Source organism: Sebastes umbrosus, chromosome 18 (assembly GCF_015220745.1).
Source record: "Sebastes umbrosus isolate fSebUmb1 chromosome 18, fSebUmb1.pri, whole genome shotgun sequence".
NCBI classification, from domain to species: Eukaryota; Metazoa; Chordata; class Actinopteri; order Perciformes; family Sebastidae; genus Sebastes; species Sebastes umbrosus.
In genome coordinates, this window is record NC_051286.1 from 7,111,705 (window position 1) to 7,123,850 (window position 12,146).

General features: G+C 41.2%; 1 protein-coding gene across 5 annotated transcripts in view; it reads right to left on the reverse strand.

Moving 5' to 3' along the window:
* Positions 1-12,146, reverse strand: part of ryr3 (ryanodine receptor 3) — a 131,489-nt gene that overhangs the window by 75,631 nt on the left and 43,712 nt on the right. For all 5 annotated transcript variants that reach the window (XM_037750435.1, XM_037750434.1, XM_037750432.1 and 2 more), the window contains 9 exons: positions 11,225-11,381; positions 8,917-9,081; positions 7,245-7,366; positions 6,939-7,119; positions 6,035-6,170; positions 3,186-3,281; positions 2,945-3,063; positions 809-942; positions 317-558 (listed from right to left, as the gene is read on the reverse strand). In XM_037750435.1, coding sequence (XP_037606363.1) covers positions 317-558; positions 809-942; positions 2,945-3,063; positions 3,186-3,281; positions 6,035-6,170; positions 6,939-7,119; positions 7,245-7,366; positions 8,917-9,081; positions 11,225-11,381 — 1,352 coding nt within the window. The remainder of the gene's footprint in view (positions 1-316; positions 559-808; positions 943-2,944; positions 3,064-3,185; positions 3,282-6,034; positions 6,171-6,938; positions 7,120-7,244; positions 7,367-8,916; positions 9,082-11,224; positions 11,382-12,146) is intronic.

The following is a 12,146-nucleotide window of genomic DNA, read 5'->3' on the forward strand; positions in this document are numbered from 1 at the left end:
AAAGAGGAACTACGCCCATTTTCGGACGTACGGAGGAACAGACGGACGGATGGACAACTCGAAAACATAATGCCTCCGGCCACGGTTGTCGCCGGCACAGAGACATAAACATACTGTATATTTGTAGGGCCTTTTGAGGCTAAGTTAATGCAGTATGACCCACTCACACCTTGCATACGTCATGGAGGTAAAACAAACCCTGTTTTAACTCTGCTCCAGGTGAACAGTGGGATTTCTATGTATCCAAATGGTTTCCAATCTCAACCACCCTCATATAAGACTAGCCAGCAGTGCTGGTCTTATATAAGATGCCTACCTGACCACAGATGAAGTCCATCAAAGCTGTAAGAGTACAGGTCATCCCCGACACCGTTGCCGCCCCATCCCTCTCCTCCACCGGGGTACGGAGCGTAGCCTTTAGTGTTGGCCCAGCCTACCCTCAGGTGGGTCGGCTCGCCGGTTACAAAGTGGTCCACCTGGTCGATCACAAGCTCAAAATACCACTTCTTATACTGAGCTGAACCTTCAGCCACGCCCAGGAAGATGTTCGGCCTCATACTGGAGGAGACAAGAGAGGAAGAAGTTTCAATTATGCAAAGGGCGTTTAATAGTCAAATAGCATTTAATCTGGGAATATAAATCATTGAGGTACATTCTGTTGAAGCCCAAAAGCTACACTTTCAGATTTAATAAATTTTAATTAGCTATCATAATGAATTAAACTGAAAGTCTGAACCCATAAACACTTATTCACGTTTATTCACAAGTTGATGAATAACGCCATTAAGAGGCTTTTCTCTCTCTTTACCTCTGAACATCATTGACCAGTCGAGTCTGAAGCAGCAGGTCCCTCTTGGGAAGCAGGTTGTCACAGATCAGATTCTGATTGGCTCTCACTGCCACGCCGTTACAAACACAGAGGGAACACAGGACGTCCAGAATCTAAGAGAGAGAGAGGACAGAAGGAGACGACACTTACGCCAGCCATTTTTAATTGCTCTGTTTTGTTTTATAAATGTAAATGAAAGGGCATTCACACACCCTCAGATGAAATTACACACTTTATTTCTCAGTTAAATGATCAGCTGTTTAGTCAGATTCTCTGCAAGCTGCAACGCGACACGGTCGACCATAGACTTCCACCTGCCACTCATTAAATGACAGCTGTTGTTTACGAGGATGGCCTTTCGTGCCCGGTACAATTTACAGGGTAAATATTAAGAGACTGTGTCATTTTAACATTGCATGTTAAACACATGGTGGGAATGTAATGAAACACAAGAATGACATTAGATATCAGTCCCTTTAAAATATTTAAATTATAGCTCTAACTTGTTAGCTTGACTTTTGCTCAACAGAGATTTTTTGTAAATCCTTTCACAGGCTCAAATGTTTAGTTTGGTTGTGTCACCAATTAAAGAGGGAGAAGAAAGGATTAGGAGGCTGAGATAAGGATTATACTACTAGATTCACAGTCAAATTCAGTTTTTGATCATCTCAAAAACAATTATAATAAAAAGTAAAAAATAGATTTGAATTAAGTAGACATCATGAGTAACCTCATGTATTTCCCTGCATTTATGAAACACATTTATATGTAATAATATTTCTGAAATCACCAGTGCCACAGGTAGCTTTTTACAAGATGTTTGTATTTTACAGCTTGTTACTGCATCTCTTGATTTACCAAGGAAAAACATGACGTTAGCTGACCTTGTCCTTCACCAAAATACGTCCGGTAGTTAGCATTGAAATTTTTAGCCACGCTCGCGGTGGTACTTAGTATTGGACCAGAGTGAAATATTTTAATGATGCTGTGAGCATGAAATTTTGGTACAAACATAATTCCTAATGACTGTTGATACCCTAAAGTTTCATTTAACCTTCCTGTTGTCTTCAGGTCAAATTTCACCCATTTTCAAACTTCATTATATCATAAATATGGATGTTTTTCATCTAATTGCTCCAAAATAACATGGATTGTTCCCTACTATGGTCTTTGCAAAAAAAAAAAGAATGACTTACGGGTGTTTTATTCAAATTTATTGCATCAATTTTGACCCGGGAAGACCGCAAGTGTCATTATTTGCTGCCATTAAAAAAATGTAAATGGTTTCAAAACAATATTCCAACTAAACTTTGACATATACCAGCCTGTGATAATCCATCAACATTATGTTCCTCTGATAATAACTATAGTCAAAATAATTCATAATTTCTGGGGTTTAACTCAAAACTTAGGTATAATTTCACAGAAATTAGGTTTATTAACCTTAATAAAAAAACTTGTGGTAATAATTTGGAAAGAAGTTGGCCAAAAAGGTGTAACACAGAATTGGGTGATAATTTATACTGTATGTTTTATAAACAGTCAAACAAGACAGAAGTTGCACGGCCGACGGGAAGACAATAGGAGGGTTGATGCTACCAGCAAGTCAAAACTTCAACAATTAATGTTAACATCCTAAATGTCAGTATGTTACAGTACCATATCAAATGTAGGATATACACGGTAACAAACTAACTTATTATTATTATTATTTATGTTACAGTAACATGCTAGCATCAGCATATAAACATCCTGTTCTTGTTAACATGGTAAGCATCCAGCTCAAAGCACAGCTGAGACTAACGAAACTTCTCAGGCCAAAATTAACATTTATAATTTTACCACTAGAGTTAGCAAAGTTGTGTCACCATTTTTCATCCATTCAACAGTTTGTTTTTCCGGGGTGTTATGAGCTTGACAGCCTCATTGTCAGGCTGCAAGCATGGCTATATTTTCAGTTTTGTTGAGGGTATCACACTGGGTCAAATATAACAGTCCTACTTGAGCAGTTACATACACATGGAGTGATACCAGGTCAAACCAGGGGTCATTCCCATTTCAGTCTAAAACACCCTTAGCTGATATTAATGCTACTGCGCTCATATTTCTGCCCACCTTGTGGTTGCGTCCGTGCTTGTAGAGCAGAGAGATGATGGATTTAATGTGACCTCTCTGAATGATGTGCAGAGCCTCCGGACTTTCTACCAAGATACAGTGGAGGACTTCCAAGATTCCTGGGAGGTCAAATAAAATATGTCTCATTATCAGAACTAATGTAAATTAAATAGACCACATCTTAGCATACATCAGTGGAGACATTTTTCTGACACAAGGGTTTTAGTGTTTCCCATAATACCTGATGAAGATTCCAGTCTCTCCAGTTTGCTGACCAACCAGTCCAAGTTCCGGGAAAACTGGGTGCAGTTGTTCCTGTTCCCGCGAATCAGTGAAGCTGAACAAAAGACAATGATTCCACAATTGAATGAATACATACGAGGGTTAGTAAAGACATGAATCCAATAGATCCAAGCAGCTGACTTGTACATGAGTGGATGTTCCAGACAGTATGACTTTTAATGAAAAATAGTCCATCATTTTCCTGTGACAGCAACTCGTTGTCTGACATCCTCTGACCAGAGGTGGATATTAAAATGAATTACATCCGACACACCTCACATCTACTACTATGCAGTCTTTCTAATAGAAAATGCATGGGACGGTTTCTGAAGCCACTGTGAAGTCAGGCGCTCTATGTTCTGTAAAAAGTAGAGGTGCATCGCCCTGTGCCCTTTCTCTGCCACCGCGGTGACATTAAGAAGTCTCCTTATTACTTTACGTTCTCATTTCTCACCATTAGGATTCAGGGGACACAAGACTGATAATGCCCGTGAAACAATTTAACTGCACTTAGCGCCGAAGGAATACTGATGGGTGTCTAATCTCTTTTAATTCTGTCTTTTCAGGAAAGCCTCCGTTCAATATGAACACACGGGTAGAGCTGCGAGGCAAGGGCAAGGATGTTCACTGTGAATGATGGGAGTGTGAAATTAAAAGACAGAGAGGGGAACCTGAGGCTACACAGACTGCAGACTTCAAATAATGGTTACATTAGCATACATACACTATATTAAGTGATATGGAAAGCCGCCACTAATTACCGCCAATTAAATAGACTGAGCCTTTAGTAATAATAATACTGGCAACATTTCAATGAAGAGAAATAATTGTGAAAGGGTTTGTGCTTTAAATCCAGCATAAACTATCCCATTTTCATCACATCTTTTGTCACATTTTGTCACGTTTTGCACAGAATAATTTGATTCTTTTAGCATCTGAAGAGCCTCCTCTACTTTATTTGAGACGTCAGTGTGTGGGAATCTTTGTAACATTTTAAAGAAGTCCATACCTGTAATTAATTATACATACCTACATAATGTATTATTATGCATACTAGTAACTTAAAACATGAAAATCGTGTTTTATCTGACATCCAGTGAATAAACCTCTCACCTTGCTGCAGTGATGTACAGTTCCTATAAACCTTCATAATGCACAATGAGATGTCATAAAGAGGAAAGTACTAGGGCTGTCGCAGTGAAGGAATCACCTGTGGTGATAATGGTTGGCTCAACAACACATATATATTTTCACATATTACTTAATTTATCCTGATTTTAGTGCTATATAAGCTTTATTGTTAGGCTATTATTAGGTATATTTTGCTTTTTAAATGACAAAGGTGACAGTTTTAAAACAAATATAGACTTGTTTATTGTTAAATGAAGAGGGCAACGAGGCGGAGCGTTCTTTTAGCTGAGATGCTTTGGTTGCGTCTGGTTGCTATGATAAGGAATATCAAAAAGTCGGCACAAGGTAGAGTACTTGCTCTGTATGAAGGAAAGGCTGAAGCACGTAGTAAGCCCTAGTAAGTACTTGACAAATATAGTAACTGTTCAAACTGCTGACTGATAGTTTTGCATGAAAGGTGGTTAAGGTTTTATGAAGATCATGATTTGTATTTTTATTGATTTACCTGAAGCAGACAGCCCAATTTAGTTTATAAGACTTGGCAAAAAATGGATGCTTATAACAATTATAAGCAGATAAGATACTTGTAAAACATGATCACACTAAATAAAATATAAAATCTATAAACCCATGACAGCTGGGCAGACTCCATAATTTCTAAACTATTTCAAAGCACTCGTTTACACAATTATAGTGGTTTGGAAAGATGTAAATCTGGCCTTGGAGCAACAAAACTAATGATTCAGCATGATGGATGAATTTGATATCCATGTCCTCATCATTAAAACAGGTAAGTTGACCACCTGTACAGTTAACTTACACTAATAACTAGGTGTATTCCTTTAAAATAGACAGGCAGAGGTACTGTGAAAAGGAGTGAAGCTCAGGACAAACATAATTCATCATGCAAAAACCCGCTTCACCAGACTGCCTTCGCATCCTTGGGGGTGACCCCTCTGTGGGGAAGGCTGGAGTGTACTCAGTGGAGTGTATCTGTGGGTTTTGAGCGTGTGTGTTTAATGTGTGTGCATGTGGGAGTACATGCTGGGGAGGTGATGAATATAAGGGCAGTCAAGGTGAGCCGAGGGGAAGCGGTTGATGGGAAAGCTCCAATGACAGCAAAACTAACAACCCTAGAAAAAGTTGTCCAAAATGAAACTTTTCAGGGTCACAAGTTTAGCATTCATGACTCAATACAGGTCCCCGAGAGGAGGGGATAAAGTCAGCACCTGTGATGGCTGACATTTTGTTAATGACGCTATCATTTCCTTCAAATATGCAGCTCAACGCTTCGCAATGTGACACACTGATCTCAGAGACCTGAATGGAAGGAAGGGCGGATTATGAAAGACGTGTACAAGAGGCTTTCTGTCTCTCCGCTCACTTGTCACAAATAGTTACAAATGAATGTCACGTAAAGCCTGTCACCAGCTGTGAACTCCAGATGTGGCATACAGGAAAACAAGAAGAGGGTGGAGGGAGTTTATGGAGGAGAAAAAGAAAGGAAGGAGGAGAAGAAGACAGACGAGACAGGAAGCGAAGAGTGTGAAGTGCGAAGGAGAGGAGGAGGATTGGGTGAAGACACCGTGGGAAGATTAATACTGCATTTCTGCACAGGGTCAACAGCTGACAGAGGATGTGGATATTTCATGTGATTCATCGCTCGGGCCCGCTTACCCAAGAGTTCATAGAGGAGGTTGAGAATGGCCTTCCACGCTGCGCCTGCCTCCTCCCCAGCTACCTCTCCAAAGTGGGCAGCGCTGTTGTACAGGTTCATCCGGTCAATGCATTTAGACAGGAGGGCCAGCATGCCCTACAGAAGAGACAGGATTATTGCCATGAATAATCTGTGATTACACACACAGTATATTCACTTTTGTAACAAGATGTAAAATACTTTTCTTACACTTCACTCACTGAACGGAAAATCATTTTTGAAGGCACATGACTTTTAAAAAAATTTAATTTCTATTGCCTCTCAACATGGCGACGGCGAGCCAGCGGCTTGCAGATAATGGTGCCAACAGCGCTAACGGTGAAAGTGTTGACAGAGATAACAGTTTTAACCTGGGGGGGCATCGAAGGGAGGCTGCTACGATTCGGTCGGGGACGGCGTTATCTGCTGTAACTACTGTATGGCCCTCGCCATGACCTTTACAGCACCCCTCCCCCAGACCTCGCCCGGGGCCATGGACTAAGTGCTCACTGTGCCTTGTCTCCCTGCGGGGAGGGACTGGGCCCCCTGTTCCCGGCGCGACTGTCAACCAGGGCGGACTGTCCTCAGTGCGCGGTCTCTAAAGTTAGAGTTAGAGTTACATTCCACCACTGCTAGAGCACAAAACTGTTTACAAGAGCGTAAAGCTCTTCATAGATCTACTCTCTTAATTTGCTCACAAAGTGCATCAGATTGATGCATTTAACTTTAAATTGTACAACATTTTATTCTGGGGGAGAACGCCCCACTACAGTCTCACAAAATCCTGTAGGAAACACTGTCTATCTGTAACTGAAGCTGTAACAATCAGCATTTTGTTAGAGCTCCTTAATCCGAAGTAGAGGGCTCCACATCGTCCCCTCTCACCTCATCTTTGAAGAGGTCTTGACGTTTGATGAGTGAACGGAGAAGACACTGCTTCTCCTCGTGCTCCAGCTCTGAATCGGGCTGTTTGAAGTACTCGATCAGGTCGTTCAACGTCTGCAGCACTTCTTCAACATACCCGGCAACCGCCGTGGACTCGCCCTCCGCAATGCTGTCCAAAGCCCTGGGGGGAAGGACAGGGACGACCAAGAAGGGTTCAAATAAACCCAGCAAGAATTAACACTGTGTCATGTTGTGTGACAGAGAAGACAGATGAAGGTGTTTGTGAATAACCCCCTATGTCGTTACCTGATAAAGTTGGTAAAGAGGAAGGTGGTGTTGCGGATGATGCGAGCAGCCCGGGACTCCTCATGCTGACAGCGCTGCAGGATAAGCCCATCGTCCATGTGGCCCTCAGAGTGCAGGCAGGCCTACACAAGGACAAACACACACATAAATATGCATCTCATCATTACAACAGGACCAACGCCATCAAATTCATAAGGCGATGAAACACCCAGGCATCAGTAAATGTCTTTTCATCCAATAAGACTAATATTTAGTTACATTTAGAAGCATGTTTTAACAGCTATTAGAGTTAATGAAAGATGCCTAAATACACAATCACAGCCTTATCTCTATTGCTCTCTGATTATTCTCAGATAAGCCATTGAACCAGAGCTTTAATAAAAGTCATTTAAGTACGTAATGTATGAAAGGAGACTCTTCTGCACCTAGTGGGTTTATTTACTACAGCTCAGTGAAACCTGACTCACTGTAATCAAACAGCATAATCAAGAAGAGGGACGAGTCGGGGGCGTCTAAGTGTAGACTGACCATCACCTCCGACATATCAGGTGCCATTGCCAAGGCTGCAGGGACTGCCTGGCGCCAGCAAGAAGGAGGCGTTTGATGTCCCTGGAGGCTTGCCCAGCGATGAACTGCGTTCATGTGCCGCCCTAATCCCCCCTGTCTCACCCAAAACTAACTGTCACCCTCCACGCGGCCCATTATCACGTTTAAATGGGTTGCTACATGCGAGTGAGTGCCAGGGGAGCGAGGTTGTGTCAAGAGTATCCAGGGTAGACAATGATTTTAAGCCTGTATGATATTAAATATTAATATTAGCCTGTGTGGAGTAGGTGTCTAAATAGCCATACAAGCCACCGGTTTGGTCGGGTGTGATTTGCTACTGTGCACACGGGCTTAGAGGTGTTGTAGACGAGCTATGGCAGACATTCAGGATCTTACCGTAAACACATAGGTAGACAGATGCCAGATACCATATACAGAGTTATTTGTATCACTATGCAACAGTGGTTCATAATTATACAACGCCTGTTGTATATTAATATACTGCAATGTATATCACAATATGGCATATGTATGCAAAATCACAGCAAAATAATGGACAATGTTTGATGGCAGTTGGATTGTTCTGTCAGATTATTTTGTCTAATGTAAACTCTAACATCTTTAACTTATTTTGTCTTTTTTTTTTTTTTTATTACAAAAACTGACAAAATAAAATGATATGATCATTTCGTCACAATACAGTCAGACTGAAAGTCAAGTCACCTTAACAATAATCTGGAATTATAGCCAGCCCTTGTTTCTAATGTTGCTTATTCATACACTATGTACAGTGTGTGTACATAACTGCACAACAGAGGAAGATAGTAAACATTGAGTAACTGCTCTTGAAAGGAAACGATATGTATTAGCCTGTATTTCTTAGGTGAGCAACAAACTACAAAACAAGGAACTATCTGAGCCCAAAAACCACAAGAACTATTTCTACAGGAACCACAGCTTTCATCTTAATGTCTACACAGACATATACAGTAATGGTTGAATGGAAGGTCTTTTTGATGTGAATGGGAATAAGTCAGTAAAATGTAAGCTCCGAAACAATTCACTGTAATGTGACCTCTGGACTGATTCAGTAAGGTGTGGAAGAAAAGCATTTTATCCTACTTACCCTTCTTTTCAGGGGTCCTAGGCGAGACGATTTGGCATCAGGCGCCAGGTAAGACAGCCACAGCCCCGTCGCCACATGCATGACGAAGCAGACAGAGTCTCCGTACTTGACCTCCGGTACTCCCATGCCGTCGATGTCCCTCTTTGGGCCTGAGTCGCTCTTTTCCTGTTCACATTAAGAGGCACAAACCCACATTATCACATATACACACAGAGAAAAGTAGCACACGAACACACACGGGTATTGAAATATGACAAATGAGGATATATTGTGATTAGATGGTAATCAGAGAGGCAGGTTGAGGAGAGTGCATTCATTGGCCTGCCAGGAGGTTGCTGCCGGCCTCATTAGCTCTGCTACATTTCTGGCTCAGCAGAGATGGAGCGATGCAGCTGATTGCAGTCGACAGCGAGTAGTGGGGAACATATTAATGCCAGTGTTCAACATTGCAAAGCATTGACCTTTTTAGATACAGGAAGCAACTGGTACTGGGTCGGGTGTACAACGGGTGGAGGGAGAAGAGGTTACGAAATACATAGAAAACTAGAAAGGTGCACTCAATAGAGTGCAGATCTCCACCAGCTGTGTCTGCAACAACCACTGTAATGTTTGACTGAATGAATACAACCCACAACCGGCTAACCCCCCGTCTAGACTGCAAGTGTATCAGGCATGTGTTGCACGTCTCACGCAACAAATAGGCTCTCATTGTAATCTATGCAGATGTCTGCACCGGCTCTGTGCAGGTGTGCGCCTCAGCCCCGTCTCACAGGCGTAACTGCGACTTGATCTGCGATCCAGTATCGGTACATCCCTACTTTTATTTAGGCTTCAAGTCTAAACGTGAGGTTGATGCCCAACAAAAAGGCACGGAATAATTGTGTCTCTGGCCGCGGAGCAGCGGCTGTGCGCCGGCGATGCACTCAGTTGTGTGTACTGTTCCTTTCACTGTTAGCTGATAGCAAAACACATCATCCAAAACAATTAAACTGAGCAGACTGTTTTCCCCCCACTGTGTCTCACTTGCAGCCCCTTAAGAGTAGTGAGTGAGTGGTCAGCAGTCAATCAAAGGCAGTATCAAACTGGCAATAAAAGGTGTTTTGATAAAGCGTGAGTCACTGCAACCACGAGAGGTCCACCCAAAATATTATGCAGTTTGGTGCGCTAGCTCGCTCCCTCCTTCCCCTCACATGACCTATCTCCTTATCTCCTTGTGGAGATAATAATAATAATAAGAGAGTTTCTATCTATATTTATTTTTCCAAAGAAGCATGAATCCCCAATAATCCCAAAAAGCCTGCAGGAATAGTGATTACTGGGGGCAATTACACTGTGCTGTCAGGAAAATTAAAGCCTCCGAAGTGGACAGCACTCAGGAGGATTTCAGAGGATATCTACAGGGACACACCGGTACTCTGTGAAGGTGACTCCTGGCATTGAGCCGTTTATTTCACCACAGGATAATGATGTAGCATTTAACACAAAAACGTACACATAAAAGCATGAATCTATTACATTGGGATCTACAGTATTCAGATTTTGAAAGAAGTTACAGTTGAAAAGGAAATAATTGCATTATTTAGCTTTAAAGAAGATTAGGAATCAAAGTCACTGGACCCCAACGGGACAGCAAGAAATACAACTGAGAAGTGAGACAATCTTACTCCTGTGTCAACTTCTACATCTAAACTGCAAATACTAATTTTCAATTTGAATTTCAAGTAAGCCACATGCTCCTTTCTCACGGTTATTTTTAGCAGTGAATCTTTATTTTTGGAATACACGCGATTAAAACAAAAGAACTAAAGAGCCCTCGGATTGAGAGAGTTCAAAACAGAGAGCGAGATAAAAAGGGTGGGTAATTGAGGGAAAGAAATAAGCAAAGGCAAATGAAAGAATACTAAGTAGGTATTCTGAAACCCCTCGATGCACCACAGTGAATACTGAAGTGGTGGCGATGATAGATTTCTCTCGACTCCCTAATTGAAACTGGCTACATCCCAGCCAGTTGCTATTGGGTCAGTGAACAACATGAATGTCTGCTGCAACATGTACAGTGCTGTCTACTCAGCAGCTGGGAAAAGGTCAATTTATTGTGGCAAGCCAGGAGCTTATTAAGAGCTTACAGTCTTTGATGAAGCAGTCAGAGGAAGATATTTTGAGTCCTCTGTTAATGAGGTAAGTTGACTAAGAACATTTATTTACATTAACACCCTGGGCAGCTTTCAGGTGGTGTAAAATGCCTTGCTCAAAGGGCACATCAGAGCTAGTTGTTAGATATGTTTATACAGGGATAGTGAGCACTGACCTTGGTGGGCCTGAAGCAGAAGGCCGTGGCCTTGGTGTCGGACTTCTCCCTGTACTGCAGGACCAGTCCGCGGTCCTCGGTCAGCGCCAGGTAATGGCCAGTAGAGAGGTGGCGTAGTCGGAAGGCCTGACCCCAGCGAATGTGGCTACCGCTCCAGCTAAACACAGAGTACTGATGTCATAAACGTTGGATACAACACTGGAAACCTCACACTGCTGTTACCTTTATTTTGCAATTGACAGGTAACAATTTCACTGACAATAATATCTGAGTTTAAAGGAACTTTCTGGCAGTTTTTTTTTTTTTTTTTAATGCAAAGCAGTCTGTAGTTTTATTTTGACAAACTCTGACTTGGAATGGCATTGAGAGTTGCTCCGGAGTAGGACTGGATGTCAAATCCCAAATACTTTGTTGGTACCAATTGAAATGTGTCTTTAGCAGTATCAAAGAGTATCAAAAACTACCGAAAAATGGCATCAAATGTCTGATCAGATATGAAGTCTTGTTTAATTATTCTTTGATCAGACAGTTCCTGATGTGAATCACAATTTTGATTTTAGTTTTAGACTTATTTGGGCAAATTCTTCTTCGTTTGCTTATATTTAACAACATTCAATATTTAATTAAATAATGAATAATAATAAAATTTATTTTTGTTAAATAAAAATCAGCTTGTAAAAAAAAAAAAATAATAAAAAAAATATATATATATTCTGGAGGCTGATTAGTTAATTATAAATAACAGTTTTTCTAGCAATATAATTTATCCATGTTAGCTGAATTTCCAAAATCATAAATCCTGACATTATGAATTAATGGAAAAAAAGATGCCACTGATATATATTTATTTACATGTTGACAGGAATTCCTTCTTTTCTATAACAGACTTTACTATTTCACCCTTCATCGCAGATTAAATCAC